The sequence below is a fragment of the Ambystoma mexicanum genome, chromosome 1q (assembly GCF_040938575.1).
Source record: "Ambystoma mexicanum isolate Mex_15411 chromosome 1q, UKY_AmexF1_1, whole genome shotgun sequence".
In the NCBI taxonomy this organism is placed as follows: domain Eukaryota; kingdom Metazoa; phylum Chordata; class Amphibia; order Caudata; family Ambystomatidae; genus Ambystoma; species Ambystoma mexicanum.
Genome location: NC_090922.1, coordinates 88,986,053 through 89,007,950, shown reverse-complemented (window position 1 = coordinate 89,007,950; position 21,898 = coordinate 88,986,053). Strand labels below are relative to the sequence as shown.

The window sequence follows — 21,898 nt, the reverse complement described above, 5'->3', positions numbered from 1 at the left end:
CTAAAAAACCCGTCAAGCGTGCGGGAAACGCCAAAACTCGACATTAGCAGGAGTCCCTATGTCGAGTGTTTCATCGGACTCCAGTACCATTCCTAAACATGCACCTGTAATAGTTCAGGTGACGTTACATTGTGATGAGCGAGAAGTGGTTTCCAAGGCCATGGTTGATTCTGGCGCCACCAGCAATTATATAGACATCACCTATGCTAAGAACCGCTCCTTACCCCTAGTAAACAAAAAAAAACCCGAAACGGTGAATACCGTGGACGGATCTGTGTTAACTTCTGGTATGGTAACCCAGGAGACGGTACCTGTTCGGATGACGCTATCAAATAACCATTCAGAAGAAATCGTCTTCGATGTTATTGCTGCTCCGCAGTACGAGATCATACTTGGTCTTGCATGGTTAACCCTTCACAATCCTACTGTTGACTGGGTTTCGGGATCGCTCCAATATCCTTCGACTCATTGCAACGAACATTGCTTTACCAGTCAGGAGGTGTCAAATAAACAACACTTATTGGCCTCTGTGGTGGAGGTTTCTGCTATCAGCGTGGTACATCAATGCGACAATATCATACCATGCGAATACGCTGATTATGCTGATGTCTTTGATAAAGGCCAGGCAGAACAATTACCTCCTCATCGACAGTACGACTGTCCTATTGAACTGATTCCGGGTGCCAAAATTCCTACAGGCCGTGTTTATTCTTTAACACCTAAAGAAGATGTCGTGTTAAAGGAATACATTGACAAGGCGCTAGCCATGGGCTTTATACGAACCTCGCAATCTCCTGCTGCATCTCCTCTATTCTTTGTTCCTAAGAAAGAGGGAGACCTCAGACCCTGCATTGATTACAGGGCACTTAATGATATCACCATCAAAAACCAATACCCCTTACCGCTAATAAACGTGCTGTTGGATCAGTTAGGCACTTCCAGCTACTTCACCAAACTGGACTTGCGAGGTGCATACAATTTGGTTCGCATTCGTGAAGGCGACGAATGGAAGACCGCTTTTAAGACACGGTATGGTCTTTACGAATATTTGGTGATGCCTTTTGGTCTGTGCAATGCTCCCGCCACATTTCAATTCTTCATGAATGATATATTCAGAGACATCATGGACCGATTTGTGGTTGTCTATCTGGACGACATTTTGATTTACTCCTCATCTCTATCGGAACACGTCAGACATGTTTCTACAGTCCTACAAAGACTTAGGGAGAACCACCTTTATGTGAAAGCCGAAAAATGTGTCTTTCATTCGCAGGAAGTGGAGTTCCTTGGTTACGACATTACCAATCTAGGTGCTCGAATGAGTCGTTCCAAGGTAAAGGCAGTCTTGAATTGGCCAATTCCACATAACGTCAAGTCGCTACAGTCTTTCTTGGGCTTTGCGAATTTCTATCGCAGATTCATCCATTCCTTTTCCAAAACAGTAGCTCCTTTGACGGCTTTAACTAGTTCCAAAGTACCTTTCTGTTGGAACCAACATGCCCAAGCAGCATTCGAAAAACTGAAGGAAGCATTTACCACTGCACCCGTGCTTCAACATCCGGATCCTGATCGCCAGTTTGTCGTTGAAGCGGATGCATCCAGTGTCGCTATTGGCGCAGTGCTCTCACAAGTCTGCACAGAAACCAAGGAGGAACACCCAGTGGCTTTCTTCTCTCGTAAACTCACCTCATATGAACGGAACTACACCGTTACTGAGCGGGAACTACTGGCTATCAAAGATGCCTTCCGAGAATGGCGTCATCATCTTCTTGGGGCCAAACAACAGGTGTTGGTGTACTCTGACCATAGAAATCTCCAAGCATTCAAATCCATGAAATGCCTTACGGCCCGTCAGGCCAGATGGCATGTCTTTTTTGCCCAATACGATTTCCAGGTCACCTATCGTCCTGCCCGAGAACATGTTAAGTCGGACGCTTTGTCCCGTATGAGTAAAGAGGCGCAGGAAGAAAAACAAGTACAGATCCAGCTGTTGGCAGATCATGTGATTTGTGGTTGTTCGGTTCAACCATCCTTAAAAACCGAAATACAAGAGTGGGTAAAAAATAATCCACAAGTAGTCCAGGATATGAATCTAGACGTGCATAACGGTTTACCATTCACACAGGGGGTGCTTTATCTATCAACTCCTTCAATGCGGGATAAAGCCCTCAAATGGAATCATGATTCCTTGATTGCAGCCCATCCTGGACAGAAGAAAACACTGGACCTACTCAAAAGGTGGTGCTGGTGGCCATCCATGGCAAAAGACGTTATAAACTACGTATCTTCTTGTTCCGTATGTATCCAATGTAAAAATACTCCTGGTAAACCAGTGGGCTTACTCCAATCCCTGCCTGTCCCTACCAAACCATGGGACATGATATCTATGGACTTTGTGGTGGAACTCCCCCCAAATCAAGGATACGATACCCTATGGGTCGTAGTGGATTATTTCACTAAATTGGCCCTATTTATTCCTTGTATTGGTTTACCAACTGCTACTGTTCTGGCTGATCTATTCATCCAACATATATTCCGTTTCTTTGGTCTACCATCAGTAATCATTACTGACAGGGGCTCGCAGTTTGCGTCACGCTTCTGGAGAGCCTTAACATCTGCATTACTAATTGATGATAGAATGTCCAGCGCTTATCATCCTCAAACCGACGGACAGACTGAAAGGGTCAATTGTACTATGGAACAATATCTGCGGTGTCTGTGTTTGCAATACCAATCGGATTGGCTCACGGTACTGCCGGCGGCTGAATTCGCCTATAACAACTCTTATCATAGTGCCATAGGCACTTCACCATTCTATGCTCTCTATGGACAACACCCCCGATCAATACCTCTAGATTCCGGTCTATCCCTGGACACGCCTGCCGCAGGCCGTACGCTTCGTGATCTGAAGAGATTACAAAGAAAGGTGAAGCAGCAATTGGAGCAGGCCAAACGACGTGACAAGTTCTATGCCGACGCTCATAGGGTGTCCGCACCTGTCTATAAGGCTGGGATGAAAGTCTGGCTATCCACTAAGAACTTAAGAATTCCGGGCAAAAAGAAATTGTTGCCTAGATTCATCGGTCCGTATGTTGTGCTCCATGTTCTTAATCCTGCTGCTGTACGTCTGGCTTTGCCACAACGATGGCGGGTGCATCCTGTATTCCACGTCTCGCTCATCAAGCCTTTCTCTGACACTACTAGACTGCCGGTACGGCCTGTTGCTATTTCTGTGCGGGGGTCTGATGAATACGAGGTACAAGACATACTGGATATGAAACTCCGTTCTGGTAGACCGTATTATCTGGTGGACTGGAAGGGCTATGGACCCGAAGATAGGTCCTGGGAACCTCTTTCCAACATTCATGCTCCTGCTTTATTGAAGCGCTTCCACACAAGAAGGGGAGAGGTTGTCCCTTTGGGGGATGGCACTGTCATGCATGCTGGACGCTACGCTCGTAGAACAGCTAGACCGTTCTACTCCAAATGGAGGCTATTCGATACGTTACCGGGAAAACGACGTTTACACTTTTCACGTCGCTAACTTCACGTGACTTTTGCTTCGTCACGTGAACTACGGTATCACGTATTTAAGCAGCGTAGAAACTTCACTCGCTGCTTCTGATCGTCTCTATTGGCGTCGTGTAGCTGAACCTCTGATCTACATCCTGGTATATTCCTACAGCTACTTTTGGGCCTTCGATAGCGTGTGTTCCGCCACACGCTGATTCCTGGAGCTATCCCTTCGCGTGATAATCCACACGCGCTCTTTGTCTTCATACGCGGCTGGCCAAGGCTGCGTGAATCCTGCCCGCGTGTAAAATCCACACGCGCTCTTTGTCTTCATACGCGGCTGGCCAAGGCTGTGTGAATCCTGCCCGCGTGTAAAATCCACACGCGCTCTTCGTCTTCAAGTGCGGCCGGCCCAGGCTGCGTGAATCCTGCCCGCGTGTAAAGTCCACACGCGCTTTTTGTCTTCATACGCGGCTGGCCAAGGCTGCGTAAATCCTGCCCGCGTGTAACATCCACACGCGCTCTTCGTCTTCAAGTGCGGCTGGCCCAGGCTGCGTGAATCCTGCCCGCGTGTAAAATCCACACGCGCTCTTCGTCTTCAAACGCGGCTGGCCAAGGCTGCGTAAATCCTGCCCGCGTGTAACATCCACACGCGCTCTTCGTCTTCAAGTGCGGCTGGCCCAGGCTGCGTGAATCCTGCCCGCGTGTAAAATCCACACGCGCTCTTCGTCTTCAAGTGCGGCTGGCCAAGGCTGCGCGAACCCTGCCCGCGTGTAAATCCACACGCGCACGTTGTCTTCACACGCGGCTGGCCCAGGCTGCGCGATTCCTGCCCGCGTGTAAATCCACACGCTCATGTTGTCTTCAAACACTATTTTCTTCTAACTCCTGCATCTGTGGAACTAACAGAAGGATTGATCCCTAAGTGGGAAGGAAGCCTTTCAAGGATTATTGGAAGTGACTTTGAACTGAACTTTGGACGCTATCCTGTGGTGAATTCAACCCGTATCTAGCGTGAGCCTCGTTCCGTCCGGGATAAGTCTCCCTTACTAATTTTCCCTTCCCTGTCGTTTTGTTCTTCATTTCAAATCCATCAAGAGACTTCTGGATTGTTCTACCCAGAGATACAGGTCAGTGTGATCATTCCTGCCATTATCTAACTCATCATACTCATGTTGGAGCAGTTAATCATGATACTTTAATTTGTCCTAGGCTGGATTACTATACCTTACCCACGCCCTTTCCAGTGATCCATCGCTCTGCCTGTTTTATCAGCCAGAGGGTTGTATCATTTGGAAGGTCTTTGTTGACTTCACGACTATCAAGTCGGGTGAACAGGGATCCGGAAGACCCTACCTCCTGTATCCTTTTGAATATTGTATCCTTTTCGGTTGATACTTTGGTGCATTCTGACACAATGCCAACAGTTTGGGCTTCTCTGTAGGCATAGGAAAGGCACTTTCCAGGCACTGCCATAGTGGTATTAACTGATCATTAATGGTAGCAGGTGAAACATGATGAGAGCACCTGGGCATCTAATAGCAGGGCCTGGCAAATGCCTAATACTTATACACAAGCCAAAACTGTTGGCTTTGCCAATGCTTGTTTTTAACAACACTTCAGTGAAGGAGACATATAGAGCTTATAAATCGAGTGGCTGAAGCCAGACTTGGTTAAGAAATGTTTATTACACCAGTAGCATGTTTGCAGCTCCAATTAAGGAATTAACTCTTAGAATACTGTTTTGAAAAAAAACACTGGCAGGCACTTCGAGTGCAATGTTTGATGATGGTAAGGCTTGATTAAAGCAAGCTCTAAGAGTTCCCATGAGGTGTTGTTTTTGGCGGTGGGGGTGGGAGGGCATGAACTGGGTGGGAAGGCTCATAGCGATTAGCATGGCCATGGGCAGTCAGTGGGTCGGCAAATAACCATACAACAGCTACAAGCGTTGTGTCCCTCCGCATATGCAGTTCTGTCCTATCTGTACTCTAATGCAATAGTTTTGGTTTATAAGTGATGCACGCTCCACCAAGTAGCCTAAACTAAACAGGGATCATATGAAGAAGACCCAATGAGCTATGGGCTGATAGCATTGCTAACTATACTGAATACAATATCTGTGAAGGTCCTGTTAAAAGAATTAACATTGCAGGCTGCAGATAATAGCCTATCCCCGTGTCAGACGCGCTTTAAATCAAGGTTGTCAACATGTACCAACATATTAGCCTTCACATGAATGGCTCAAAAAGTACTATTTCAATATAACCAGTCGTTATATGCAGCCTATTTGGATTTTACTGATGCATTTGACTGTGTTAATCAAAATTAATTATGGATTAAAGGATTATGTTGCATGCTAGCATCACTATAAGTAACTAATACAGCAAAGGTACAACTGGATTGATTGGGCAAAGTGGCGAGAGGTGTTGATATCTTGCAAGGTCAAGCTGGGCTGCAACCTCACACCTCTGTTATATAATTTATATATAGTTGATGATCCAGCTATACTGAAAAAGCCTGTATCTGCCTTAATTAGGTAACACACACATAAATCGTGTCACAGGGCTGCCCGGAATCCATATGTATGCCGAAACCATATTTTGCATTCAATATCTTTATTTTGAGAAACATTTTGAAGAAGGGGCCAACTCCAAATAGAAATCAGGTTTCCAAAACCAAACTGAAATAGTCACGATGGTTAATCTCTTTGGTTAGCCTGGCCTCTTCGCTCCTCTGAGAGCCTGTGGAAATGCCTTACTGGGTTCTTAGCATCTGAGGCATTCCTATTCTCTTAAATGTCCTCCCCAGTGCTTAACATTACCAATGGATCTTGTCACCCCTTTCCAAGATCCTTAGAGTGCTGGGCAATAGGATTACCAAAATACCTTTCCTGTTGATTGTCTAATTGCATGCATTCTGGGGCCCCAAGCTCCAAGACTCACTTTGGTGCATAGTCTTGCCAGAAGTGAAGTTAGTGGGAGTAACTGACAGTGAGAGCTGGAGAGGTGTTTGTCCTTCCTCCCTGGACCACTCACATTCCTACACCCACTGTCTTCTCCTACCTAGGGCTGACCCGATGGAAAATTCCTATCATGTCTGCTTAGAGGACAGTTCTCCACCTTTTCTTCAGTCCCATCTTCACCACCTGCTGTTCCTACTGCCTCCTCTTTTGTACCACCTTTCCTTCCTGATGTTACCCATCCTTCTCTTCTTGCGATACCCCCTCCTGCTCTACAACACCTTCACCACCTAATGTTACAACCTCCAAGCCACCTTCTCTTGGTACTATCTTGTCCAGGCGATAGCCCCCCTTGAAGTTATCACTTCCACCTCATATATATTCATATGTTTCTACCTGATCTTCCTACCACCACCATGTCTGTATTGTTCCAGCCACCTAATATTATCACTTCCTCTTTATCACTACTCGCCCCTGAGTTATCATCTCCTGCGGTCCCTTTTGTCCTACCACCTTCTCCAGGTGGTCACCCTATCCTCCTCACAATGCTGTCACCTTCTCTTGAACCCTTGGTCTTTCCACATGCTCCTGAATACCACACTGTCCCCCTGATGTTATTACATATACCCTTGGGCTTTCCTCAAAAACCACGCTATCATCTTGAATTTAGCACCTTCTCCTGTTACCTTGGTCTTACAACTTCCTCCTGTCTACCACCCTGTCCTCCTGATATTGCCACCTGGTCCTGCACTCTTGGGTTTGTTTACCATCTCCCCCTTAAGTCTATTTGCTCTCACCATCTACTCCTGAGCTTTCCTATGCTGCCACCTCTCCAACCCCCTCTGTTTCTCCACTTTCTCCAACTTTTTCTGTTCTCCAGTCATCACCAAATGTAAACCTCCTACTCTCCACACCACACTGGCTGACTTTAGTCTCAGATCTCTTTAGTGTTTTCCCTCCTTACCCTGTGTCAGGGTTCTAGTGAAAGTCTTCAGCTGTGTTTTGTACTTGGGGCAGGGCTGGGATTGGCCCTGCTTACCAGATACACCTGACCTCACTTTGGCCACACATCCCTTTGGCCGTTCCACCATCTTGGATCCCAGTCTCCCCAACATCATCCTTGCTCCCCTGCAAGCCTTACCGAATGCATCAGTCCTGTTCTACACCCTTCCATACACTAAGACATCACCCTATCTCTCTCTCAGCTCACTCGCTCTACATACTTCAGAGAAATGCTTCTAAAGGAATTGTAATCATATACAAGGCCATCCACCTCAAAACCCCATCCTACCCTCAAAGCAAACTAATACCAATCACCCACACAAACACCAGACGAGCCAGCAATAATAACCTACACGTTCCACTCTGCAAGCCAACCTGCACAACAAAAACATTCACCCAATGGGGACCCAGAGTCTGAAATGCACCCCAATCCCACATCCAAAGAGCACCTTCCATCCTCACCTTCCACAGAAGCCCCAAAACCTACCTCTTCCACTACTCGTAACACAGTTATACCACCTCCCTTGCTATCCTGTGTCTATGTTTATTTTCCTATCCTGTTCCGAAAACATTGTAACTTCTTTTTTAACCTCCTCCTTTTGATCTTTGAAAGGTGCTCCGAGACCTTCCGGGTAGGTCAATTGCAGTATACATGTTAAAATAAAATAATAAATCATTTGTATCTCAGTCCTACCTCTCTGGTTCTGTCTGTACAGGGCCTGGCTGTCTTGTTCCTTCAGTGTGTGTATTATAGACTGTAAATACGCTGGTTAATTTCTGTAAGTCCTATGGGTGTATTTACATTACTAGCAGTGACATTGTGACATTGTAACATTGTGCCTGCAGTGAAAGAACACACTGCTGGGACACAATGTACTGGTAACTTTGAATAAAATACAATGAGATTAATGCTCAGAAAACTGTGAGTTTGCATCATTGTACTGGTTTGCGTCTCTGGAATTCATTGGCGGAGAATGCCATGTTCTGAGACATATGAACCGGCAAAATTGGGCTCTCTGGAACTCAATATCAGAACACATGCTTGTAACAGTGTAGGAATCAAAATGACCAGGGACGTCATTTCACGAAAATGCCTGGGGTAGCAAAAGTGACATCACACGACCCTTCACGCCTGATGACATCACAGGAAGTGCTGTCATTTGCCCCGCCCGAAGTGATATTGTGGGAAGCGATGGAACACAACCTTTCATTCGTTGACAAAACAGGAAGTGGCATCACATAGCATTGTACACTATGAATAATATGGCTACGATATCACTATAATGTGATGTACATTTCATACAAGTATGGATCGCCATATGTATCGTTAAGATCAGTGTATATAGGCCCATATTACTAAATTATTGTGAATGCAAGCAGACGTCCATGACCAAATGATAATGAGGCGTTATTATATAGCACTTACGCTTAGCGCTTTATATAGAAAAAATATACACCCAATATCACCCAACCTGTGTTGGTACTCATTTATCAAAAGGCTGAGTTGAGGTATTTAAGAACAGAGTAAATCAGTGACTCACCCCCTGAAGTGTGCCTGAAATAAACCTTTAATGAGTCTAGCAATTACTGTATAGAATTCCAGAAAGACACATTATTTGGTATTCCTATTCTTTCTTATTTAGGATCAGTGCTGAAAGTGTTAGACTTGTGGCACTCCTGTTCTTATTTTTCTTCTTTTTTTTAAAGGGGCCTGATCAAGAAAGCCAGCCACTCCAGAAGTAAAGAGCCACATGGTGCTGGCCACAGCCCAGGAGCTCGCATTAGCAAAAAAAAAAAGGGGGGGGGTTCGTTTTTTTAATTTTTTTTTTAATAAAATGTATTTTCAAAAAGTTCATAACAGAGAAACAGCATGTACATAATATAACATCATGTGATAATCATAACAAAGCCAAGAGAACTATATACACCAGAAAACAGAAAACCCCCCAGCCCTCCAGGAGTCACAAAACAATCCATAAACTGGTCTAATATAGTAAAAGAAATTTACCCCAAATCTTGTTAAATAATGCACTTTTCTTATCTCTCCAATACAGCACTTTCTCCATATCCGCTAAAGAGTGCATCTCCGAAATCCATTCCTCAATAGGGTTAGAGGCCTTCCAATGTCTCAAAATTAGTTTCTCCATTGCACCTCGAAAGATCCATTTCTTCTGAGAAGTAGTCAGGTCATCCAACAAATCCTCACTACCCAACACTATTGTCTTAAAATCCATATGAACCTTCTCCTCCAAAATCTTTTCACAGATCTGGTCAAACTCAAACCACAAGACTGTCACCCTCGAGCATTCCCACAGCATATGCTCCAAGATGCCCACCTCATGTAAACATGCCCAACATTCAGAGCTGTCACTCATCCCTCTTTTCATCATTCTCTCAGGTGTCCAGTATGTTCTATTCAAAATCTTTATCTGACGAGACCTATCAGCAAGACTCAAAGAACACAATTTCACATTCTCACAAATACGTGTCCAATCATCCTCCGTAATATCCTCACCAATTCTCCGATTCCAATCCAATCTCAAAGCATCATTAGACCGATAGTTCGACAAAATCAGTCTATAAATATAGCTAACCAGGCCACATCCACTCACTTCAGGCACCCAACCAAGCATGTCTATGTTGATTCTCTTTTTTCAAATCCACCTCCCCCACCGCACTCCTGATCTTCCGATAGTCCGTCAAACAAAAAGTAGGCATTTCAAACTTCAACCGTATTTCCCTAGCCGTCATCCAATTCAAACCATTGGTTTCGTTTTTTTTTAAGATTGATGTTGCAAGTGAGACCACAGAGGTCGCAAGGGAGACCTCAGAGGTCGCAGTTGCAACCTCTGGCGACCCCTAAATGACGCCCCTGAAAATGACTCTGTAGAAAGAGAAGTATTTGTTGTCCCCTTCCGAAGCTTTGGGTCTGCCTAGAAAGGGTTTTCCACACTTTATGTTGAGGGCGAAATGATCATTAACAAATCGACAGTGGTGTTGGCCGCATTAACGCTATTTGATAACAACTACGGAGGGTTTTGTTTAGCTCTTCCTATAACAGTCTACAGCACAAAAGCGGTAAGTATGATACTTTTTGGTGTGGTATATTGGGCTTTGAGGGAAACCAGCTGAACTTAAAAATTGGAGGGACTTTCTGGGAAAAGGCCCCTGGGATTGTCATCAGAAGTCCAGGTTGAGTATATTAGGTCAATGCTGGTCTAGTTTCCCTTGCAACACTTGCCATTTGCAACAGAACGTGCACTTTCATATAATGCCAAGATCCAAATAGCTAGGCAAAACACACTACTGTCAATAACTTGAGATGAACTAAATAACACCAATAAAGTTGCTTGTTCGAATTTTGACAACACGTGTAGGATTGTTTTACAAATGTTAAAATGGACATTCCACTAGGACGTCTTTCCTTTTTACTTTTTCCTATCATTTTACAATGCAAAAACTTAATAAAAACATGGTGTGACAGAATTGGAGAATGAGAATAATTTTGCTACTTTATTTAACAAGCCACAATCGCTGAAATATATGAAATTTGATCAGGCTTTTGGGACCCGCCCGACCTACGTAGATCGATTTGCTAACAAATCTTTTAGATGTTCCTTCAGGAACTTTAGATTACATTCCCTTAAGCCATATGGGATTGTTGGGAATTGGACTAAGTGACCCAGGAATACATGAGTTTGCTGGATTTGTAAGGACTAAACAAATGTTAAGACTCTTCGATTTTAATTTGGTGTCTGTGTCAGTCGCAATGCAGAAAACACAATGTACATGGGTAGAGGCATTGTGATTATGATATCTGCTTAGGCGGACATTTCCTTATTCTTTTATAGGCTACATTACTGGCATTACATCTCAAAGTTATCATAAATAGAGATATCCCGACAACAGGATGTGTAAAGAACTTCCAAATATTAGACCAGTATCAGACTCTTGTTTGAGAGGGAATTTGTGTTTTATATGATACAGATGCTATGGGGATATGCTAACCCACGATTGTGAGATACTTTTAAAACTATTTCTAAGTATGGAAATTGCTAAAACATTGATTGAATTGATTAGATCAAAGTGTGTGGGTAGATATCAGTTGTAAGATATTTGCCGTTATTTGTGTAATTTTGTTGTTAGTGGTATGACAAGATGAATTTTAGAATTACGTGTAAAAAATGTCATGTTACAGCATAATATGAATTACTAAAAATATGTATATGGGTACTAAAACAAATAATCAGCCCTTCATGGTTGGTACAGCTCACCTGCTTTGCACCATCCATCACTGAATCTCCTAGCTTTGCTTAAACTGTAAGGTGTTATAGGACAGCTGATCATGCAATCATCCCCTTGGCCTATTACTTTCAATCCTTGTATTTAGCAGGGTGTGATTATGCCAAGTGAATATGTGCTGTAGACTTTAATGTACTTAGGCAATGATGACATGTTCCCAGGACACGTTCTCTCAAAATCCTTCCCGAGGGTCCATTATTCTCAATGTGACTAGCTATGGACTTTCCAAATCCTTTTTTTGTAGTGTTGTTATGTCCAGTTAATGTTACGCTTTGCACTGTTCTTCCATTACCAACTTTGAGATCTCTATGCCTGAAGAGTTTGACGTTATTCCCTACATGCCATTGTTTTCAATGCAAGTTGTGAATTACCTTGTTCATAACCCATATAGTGACCTCAGGTAGAATTGATTTGCTCTTGTTTACATGCCACTATCTCTAAAAAATAACTATTTGTCAGCACTCAGAAAGCTGTAATAGTTAACACAAAGCAGTGGGATGTATCGAAATGTGATATTCTGTAGATCTTTCTCTAGTGTTAGTCTGTGTCAAGATCGTAAGCATTGTTGGTGCACACCTCATCACAAAAGACCTGCCAACACTAATCATGCCATGTTCTCCATGTTGTGGCTCACTTAGATGGCTTTGTCACACTGTACAGAGATAAAGCCTTGCTGCTAAGCTGAAATTAACACAGAATCGTCACAACAATTGACCCAAGACTGTTGATCGCAGCAGCATCCCCAACTTCTTCCAACCACCCAACACTCAACCTTCACCACACGCTACAATAACACACTCCACTTGCTTCCCTGTATCCAGAAAACCATCAACATTCTAGTCAAGCACTCGCTAAACTCACCAAAACTACCACCTACCCTTGCCACTTCCTCATACAATGTCTTAGACCAGGGTTGCCCTACTCCATCCCTCGGGGACTGGAAGCATGTCGGATTTTCAGGATCTCCCTCATTAATATTCATGAGATACATTTGAATACAATGATTCTAAATGTATGCAAATGTGTCCTTATGAATATTAATGAGGGATATCCGGTAAACCTGTCAGTAGTGCGGCCCTGGAAGCCTGGAGTTGGAAACCCCTATCCGAGACGTACCCACCCTGAGGCAACAGGCTCTGGCTTGCTAAACACTAACAGCCAGAATAATGCCCACCAACCACACGCACATCCATTCAGAGGCCAAGGTAAAGCATTGCCTCCCTCATGCAGGTGATGTCATACAACCGCTTCTCTTCTGCCTCTCCACACACTAACCCACTGACATCCCCGCCTTTTTACGTGGAGGACTGGAAGCACCAAAAGACCATGCAAATGGCAAAAGATGCAACGTTTATAATAAAAAAGGGTCAAACAACTTTCCTTCAATACAATCAGCATACAGCTGCCTTACTGTGCCTCGCTCTTTATGATAATGTACATTTCCTTTAACATTCAATGTTCTTTGTTCTACATGTGCTTCTTTGAGGGGGCGTCAACCCACATTTTCTAAGCAGCCGAATTCCGCTTCCTGGCAGCGTTAGCGTCTAATAATGAAGTTATTTTCTTTATAAATAAAATTATTTTCGATGATTTCTTTTCTGTGATTTTCCATATGCTGGTGAGAAGTACAAAGCCTGCATGCTCCTGGAGAGCCATATGGAGTCGGCTTGGCTGCACCACCCCAAAGATACAGGCCAAATCCGAAGGCACTGCATACAAATGCAAATATTACATAGCATATGGATGAATCTGAAAAAGGTGGTCAAACTGGTGGTCTCATTCAGACTGCTCCATCTCACAGTGCCAGGAGGTTCCTCTGCCAGGTGTCATGTTATTGTGATTTATACTGCACGCTGTTGTCATTTTCATGGTCTCCAGGCGCCCTGGCATGTCTGAAAAGGAAGGAGAGCTGGGAGGGCTTAGTTAGTGGGATAGAGCTGGAAAGTGCTAGACAGAGGGCTGTTTTTAGTCGATAAAGATTAGGTGGTGTTTGTTGTAGGAGTGTCTGTGGGATGTTTGGTGTGTTATTGGTTTAGTTTTCTGTTCTGTAGTGTGCTGTGTTCAGTGGGGTTTTGCTGAGTGTTTGTATTTTGTGGTGGTTGTAGGATTCTGCTGTGGTAGAAATAAGTATGTCTTTTGTTGGGTGTTTGACGGTAAGTATGCATGATATTAGAACGTTTTTAGTAAGGTTAGTTAGTGATGTTTGTAGTCTGTGCCCTTCTGTGCGGTGCGTATTTTGATCTGGAAGGGTTCATATTCTTCTATGGTGGTTTGTACTAAAATGCTTTATTTCGTTGGGCCACCCAGGTTTCGGTTGTTTTGGATGTTTCTCTTGTGTTTTGTAGCTGTTTCCCTTCGAAAGTGTTTCCTGTTTAGCTCAGTTAGTTAAAGAGCCATGTTTTTAGAATTGTTCTGATTTTTAGGTGGTCTTCTGTTTATATTTCCTTTGGGAGTGAGTTCCAATGTTTTCTGAGCTGCAGGAGAATGCTGAACCATCAAAGTTCTGCTTTGAGTATTGCGTTGGTTCGAGGCTAATGTTGTTGCTAGAGCTTAGTGTTCGGTTTGGTTTGTAGGTGGAGAACTTCCCTGGATGAATTCCGCTCCTTGCCATGGATTGCTCTATGGGTTATGAAGATTATTATTTTTTTTTTTTACTGTTAGCCAATGTTGGGTTCTTAGTGCTGGGGTGATGTGTTCTCTCTTATTGAGTCTGAGGAGTAGTCACATTGCTGCTTTCTGTATTCATTGTCATTTAATTGTAAGGTAATCCAGTCTCCTAGAATTATGCTGTTGGGGTACTCTTTTCTTGACATGACGAGGGAGGATGATGGCGAGTGTTCTATGCGTAAAGGTGAAGAAAGGTAGTATCTGCCTAATTGTGTCCAGGTAGAGCAACAACTTTATACTACTGCATTGACTTGCGGTTTATAAGTCATTGTCTATCAATATTCTGAGGTTTTTAGCCACTTTGGAAGGTTGTAGTCAATTTCCCATTTTGGTAGGCCATAGAATGTGGTGTTGGTTCGACGGGCCATTGGGCATGATCATGAGTTCTGTTTTGTCTGGGTTGAGTTTAAGGCTGTTGGTACTCATGGTTTATTTCAGTCAGGCAGTTGCTTGGGTCTTGTTCTCCACTAGTGTTAATTTTGTAGATCATTTTTGTGTTGTCTGCGTAGTTGTAGCAAGTGAGACCATGGGCTTCATTATGAGTCCGGCAGTAACCCTGCCGTGCTACTGGCGGGTTGCCACCGGACTTGTAGTCATTTACCAGCGCTTGACTTCCCGGTGCCACCGGCTCAATACGAGTCCGGCAGCCTGGGAAGTGAGGTGCCAGTAAATTGTAAGTGGCCATTCGCTAGAGGCCCATAGGACTCAATGGTAGTGGGGACACAGAAGCGCCGGCACCGTTGTTAATGGTGCTAGCGCTTCCGTGAAGTGTTTGCCTACCGTGGCCGCTACGCCCGGCAGGGTCAGACCTGTTGGGCACAGCGGCCACAGCAGGCAAACACGTTGTTTGCCAGTCCTGAAACAAGGGTGCCGGTGAACTTACCGGCACCCATGTTTCTGGACCAGCAAACATAGAATGAGGCCCCATGTCTTTTGATGAGGTTGATGTGAGGGGTCATGTAGATGTTGAGGAGCAGTGGTGAGAGTGTTGAGCCTTGTAAAACTCTGAAGGTTATTGTGTGGCTGCATGGTACTCCCTAACATATCTTGAGCAGGATGCAGCTGAGTCCATGACCTAACACACTATGGGATGAAAGCCAGATCATCTTCTCTCCAGGAGACATTTACTGCAATGAACTGCAGACCTGCATACAGGGTTATTATCCCAGTGCTTGGTGATTTACATTGGAGTATATAGTGAAAGTACAGCCAATCCTCTGCTCCTAGTGTTTAAGTGTTCCAAATACAATTCGCAACACATTCTACAATTGACTCTATCCGGGCCCAAACTGTATTTCAGAAGTGCAATCTATAGCATAATCTCCAGACTTCTTCATTCTCAAATCCGCCCCTGCTTGGGTAGTCGTTGGTGATATGTGTAACTGTACATGTCTTGAACATGTGAAATGGATTAGAGCTGGTCTTACTAACATCCAGCCTTGATAACCGACTGACCACATCTTCCCCTTTAAAGTTCTCTCTGTGTACAATCTACTTTTAAACATTCAATGTACAATGTACATTTCCTTTTTTTCCATTTCCCGGTTTTACCACTTGGTGGGTTGAAGCATAAAAATGCGATTACTAAAAGATGCGTCCTTTCCTTTCCTTTCCTTTCCTTTCCTTTCCTTTCCTTTCCTTTCCTTTCCTTTTCCCCTTCTCTCTTTCCCTTTCCTCTACTACTTCCCCTTTCCCTTCCCCCTTCCCCTTCCTCTTTCCTTTTCCCTTTCCCCTTCCCCTCCCTCATTCCTTCACCTTCCTTTTCCCATTCCCCTTTCCCTTCCCATTCCCTTTTTCCCTTCTTCAGGTTTCGAGGTTAAGACTTGATGAGCAGGAGCACCTAGTTATAAGGCATTGCCCGATTAGAAGGAGCTACGCCTGGTGAACCAATAGCTAGCATATAGTGTACACAAAATGTGATGCAAACTGTAACATTGTGTCCAATATGTGTGTTACAACACACTTCTCTGGTCCTCCTAGATGTGCCCTTTATTCTGTTTCATGCTCATTTCCGAATACGTCATATCACGTGGGTATGCTTGTACAGTGCCAGCTGCCCTGAAGAGGATACAGTAGATCCTTGTAGCTGTTGGTGTCAAGTTAACTAGGCTCTTCTTTGCTATCCCCTGCCTCCCAGCAATTTCAAACCCTTCCGCTTTCTTCCTCTCTTCTTTCCTTCCACTTTCCCTCACCTTACTTCTTTTCTTCTTCTCAACTTTATTCCTTCCCCCACGTGCCTTCTTTCTTTGGGCCTCATCACGAGTTTGTAATAGTTGTTTGTTTGTTTATTCATTTGTAATGTGCTCCAGACCCGAGGGTATCAGGGCGCGAAGGTTACGGGTAGGTTCTCAGCTTAGTTGCACAATAGATAAATTAACAGTACAGGAACATACATGCACAGAATAGTCACAGGATAACAGGAGGCAATAAGGTTATACATTTCGTTACCGTCCACTTGATGGTATTTACAGCTAAGTTGTAAAATTGTTTTAATGTTACCGCCATTTGGCATTGCAGATTTTCGACGTGATCACAAGTGGACTAATGGTAGTGAACTTCCCATTTTGGAGTGCTAGGACTCCTTGGGGATTTCATGGGATTTTCCTTGACTGGCCGTGGTAAATTCAATGATGTTTGGAGGTAAAGCGGCATTCATTCCGTTAATGCCATTTTCCCACCATTTTCCCTGTCCTGCCAAACTCGCAATGATTGTATTCATGAATAAATCTACCCGCTCCTGTATTGTTTACTTGGTTATTAACTCTCTGCATTCTGGCACCTTCTCTGTCTTCACTGTGTATTGCTTGCTGTAGAGCCGCCATCTTAGTTTATCGACCTGTTTCTGCTTTTTCCTCCCTAGTGCCTGGTCTGGGATTACGACTCCAGGGGAAAGCACGACTTCATTGGCGAGTTCTATGCAACATTCGAGGAAATGCAGAAAGCAATCGGGGACAATAAGGTGCTTTCACTGCAGTACTTTGAAGGGCATGCAGTCTCGGTGCACGTGACGTGAGCGTGAGAGTTCATAGGCATCTTCTCACTGTAACGTATGACGAGGAACTGTTTGAATTTGAAATGCTAGAAGAAATATTCGCAATACTCAACCTTGCAGAGCAAGTTGCATTTTCTTTATTTTCATTTATGTGGGCCTATATTTTTAGTGTAGATTGTAACCTAGCACTGTGCATGAAAGAGGCAGATAACTGACTGTAACATGTTAGTCAGAGAAGCCGTGGCACCATTCGGGTAGCACCGCTGATGAAGGAACGGCCCTGATTCAGAGAACGTTTTCTTATGGGATTGCGCCATTATAAAACACTTCCATGAATCAGGCCCAAAGAGTACCTGAACAGCGCATTTAGGCCAGGGCTGACAAGCACGGTTCCTGCTGCCTTGCAGCTCTCCATTCCATCCATCAGCCACCACATGACCCAACCATGACTCATCCTCTCATTGGTTCCCGGGCAGCACCGCCATTAATGAATTGCAGATGAGCGCGCACACAGACAAGCGCATGCGCTTCTCCATTTTCCACTTGCCAAGCCACTTTCCTAGGCAGGGCCCTTTAATTAAAAAAGACACAAACCAGCCCCCATCCTCTGACTGATTGTTGGGTAACACCACCCAAGCACAAGGGAGGACATTCATGTGAGCAGCCGTGACTCTTGGAACATACTGTGTGCGCAAATGTTTGGTTGTTGGTCATTTGCTAGATATGTCAGGCCAAAAATGTCTGCCCCTTCAAAGCTAACTTCCCATGTTGACATAGCCCCTGGGAACCCCAATGAACTCCTAAATGCCCACCTTGCCACTCCACAAAGACAGGGGTTGCCGGTATCCAGTCAGTATTACTGCCAGGATACCGGCAACCTGTAACACTGCTACCAGCAATCAGTCAGCGGAATTACCGCCAGGTTATGAGTGCTGGTAAGGGTGGTAAATCCCCATTCCATGGAGTCCCATGGAAGGATTTTTCAGTATTATTGACAGCAGTAATACTGCTGCCTGTAATACCCGCTAGTTTTGCTGGTGAGGTGTCTGGCTTACCTCCAGCTCTTGGCTGGAGGTAAATCAGGTGCCCCCCTGCAAACTTGTACTCTGCCGATGGGTTAAAGTGGCAGTAAACAGAATTACTGGCATGTTAATACTGCACCGGCAGAGTTGTAATGGGGCCCAGGGTCACTCACCACAATCAAGTCAGCATCCTGCTCTCTTAACACTTTTTCCTAGGCCCTACCGATACCCGCACAGTACCATGGGCCCCAACCTGCATCTTCTTCCCAATCCTCCTAGATATGGGAGATCCTAACCCATCTATGACACTCTATTTGACCCCAAAGGCACTTCAATTTTTCACCTCCCACTTCCACGAGTTTTCTTTGCAATCATATCCCTGATCTACCATCATACCACCTCCCTCTCCTCTCCTGACAGTTATGTTGCCCCGATCACCTCCAAGACATACACTCCGTACACCACACCATTCACACGCAGCCTCCTGACCTAAGAGTCCCCCTCCAGGACCCTCTTATTGTGCATATTGGAGACTAGCAAACCAAACCTATTTTAGCTTTTGATCTCATATTGTCCTTCATTGTATTGCTCAGAATGTAAAATGAACACACCCCAATGCCACAGTACACCTGAGCCTTTTACCACTCACCAAACATATTTGTCCACACCTGCTACACAATGAGAAAGGGCACTCTTAACTACTACCATGCTAAATAGGCCCCTTTTCACCACCTGCTCCCACACATTTGACAGCATCCCCTTTTCTCCAGCATTGGATCTTTCATGGATTCACATGCTTAGAATATTCCCCGTCGTCAGGCTGGGAATCCTCGGTAAGTTATATAGACATTTTCCATAGGAAAAAATTCAGACACTTTTGTGTCCTTTGTCCTCCTCAGTGACTACGCTCCACAGATACCTCCGGGCCCAGGTTCTGGACATTGCCACACTGGAGTCCTCTCCTCACTTTACCAACAGTCCGAGCCCAGGCATGCCACAAACTAATTCAAATTCAACCCTCCTCAAAAGCATACCAGCCCCGGATTTCCTCTACCCTATTCTCACATCCTTCATATGTCCCTTAAACTCCAGCTACTGCCCACTGCCCCATCCCAATCTCTTTGCACAATTTCTAGCTCATCACTTATGCCCCTGTATGTCCCTCTGTGTCTTCTCACTTACAGCCAACCGGAATGCAACGTAGGACCATGAGGCGAGCAAAACGATCTGCGCATCCTTCTCCACCTGGCTTCCTCCACATGGCATTCCACGCACCTAGCCTACACTCGCTCCACTCCTCCTCCGCCTTACTCCCTACCATCCCCAGCAGATCAGCTATAGAGCATCTGTGCTCACTTCTCTTGTCTGCCCCACCAAATCCCCACACCTCAGAGGCTTGCCTCCTGCTATAGAGCATTTCTGCTCACTTTTCTTGTCTGTCCCACCAAACCCCCATACCTCAGAGGCTTGCCTCTGGCTTTACATCATTTGTGCTCACTTCTATTGTCAAGAAACCCAATACAGACCCTTTCATCCTCTACAGAATGTTGGGTGAGATGCAGTTACATTGATGCATCTTTATGCATCTGCATTTGGGCATTTACATACGTTTTGCTCAGGGAACAAGCAAACATTTGTGAAAAAACAAAAAGGGATGAGGGTCTGGATGCCTCCCAACCCCCGCCTTAAAAAATAATCCAGATGCAAATGCACCAATGCAAAAGCATAATGTGGTAAATGATCAGATGTAAAGACATGGAATCACTTGATTACTATTCTTTTTTTGCATTCACACATTTATTAATGTATTTACAATAAAAAAATGCAAACAAACAGGCGAACAGAGCATAGATCAAAGCAGATCGTGCCAGTTCCAGAATCCTCCTCCAGATTCCCTCATACAGATTCATTTTCTTTTGCTTACATAAAATACCTCTTTCAAGTAGTGACATTTTGTGCAGGCCCTCAACCCAAATCGACAAGAAGGGAAAACGACACTCTTCCAATCCCACCACCATGTCATTTTCGTAACAGAGATGGCTGCTCTAAAAAATAAAAAAAACATGTTTGTGGACATGTCAGACTCTCTAAAAGATCGTCCCCCCCAAAATAATGATTACTATTCTTATTCCATGTCCCTACTACATGCTCCCCAAGGCTTAGTTCTTGGGCACATGAACTATTCCAAGATGTCACCCCCTTCCTTATTTTAGAAACTCCCTTGAATTCTCTGTCCACTCCTTTCCAGATAATGTTAATATTTTGTTCTCCTTCTACTCCCACACTTTCTCACATAAAGCCTAACCAATTGAGGGACCAACATCCACCAGTGGATGGCTTGCTACTTACTTCCTGATGCTTAACCATGTCTAGATTTAAATTTAAAAGTCAATATCACAGAATCAGACATGAAAATACAGGCGAATGCATTTCGGAAATACATCCTTCATCAGGACCACTCTAAAAAAAGTCAAGGAAACCTAATAACCATGAGCAAAATAATCCCTCCAAACAAATGAACAGTAGCTGTATACATATCATCAAGTAGAAAAACATATCATACCTGTCCAAAGGGACAGATGAGTCCAGCCTCAAAAATCAATTAAGAGTGACTAAAATATCAACAAGTGAAAAACCATGAAGGAGAAATGCTAGTATGGAAAAAAGAGAAATGTTCAAGCGTGAGACGAAAAGTGAAAAGAAACTACTGGCAAAACGTATTTTCATATCTGCTTCTGCGATATTGTCTGTTCGAGAAGAATACAAGATATATATGGCAAGCTCACACATTACACATTACAGGTTTTGCTTGATTTGAATTTCTGAGAAACTTGGCAGAGACAATGGTGTCGCTGAGCGGGCACACAGCACTACAGTTCCGTACTTCAGTCTCTACTATAGTTATACGCACACCCAATGGAGCCACGTCGGCTTTCTTGGGTACTCCCTAGAATCTATCTTCCTTATTTAAGACCTTTACGTGTTAATAGTGGTGGTGCCCACTTGCCTCTTTCATTCAACCTATAAAATATGGCCATTGCATGGATAAGAAGACATGATTCATTTAACCTATGTATTTCCTCCAAATACAATGCTGTTACATAGGCCGTCTTGCTCCCTCTCCTCCAGCCCCCACACATAATGTGCTGAGGTGGGGGTTACTTGTGTTCTCTGCAGATATCCTTGAGCACTCCCCCACTCACATGCATTCCCAAGGCAAACGTGTTGCTGGTGTTAGTCATATCAATGTATCACTCAGGGTTGATATGCCTTGAGCTGGAGGGTCGTCCCTGTCGGTTACAGCCCGCTGCCAAGTTAAGGGTCCGATTGAAGGAAGGGCCCCTTAATGAGGGCAGCAGTGCTGTTACCAATAGGGTCGACCTGCCGCCGCTCGGCATTTCACCATTAGCAGCAGTGTAGATCCCTACAAGGGTGCTAATG

At 44.3% G+C, this 21,898-nt stretch overlaps 1 protein-coding gene across 3 annotated transcripts in view; it reads left to right on the top strand.

The window, feature by feature from the left end:
* The window catches only part of CPNE7 (copine 7), a 1,149,025-nt gene that overhangs the window by 899,685 nt on the left and 227,442 nt on the right, over positions 1-21,898 (top strand). For all 3 annotated transcript variants that reach the window (XM_069635582.1, XM_069635584.1, XM_069635583.1), the window contains exon 8: positions 17,304-17,402. In XM_069635582.1, coding sequence (XP_069491683.1) covers positions 17,304-17,402 — 99 coding nt within the window. The remainder of the gene's footprint in view (positions 1-17,303; positions 17,403-21,898) is intronic.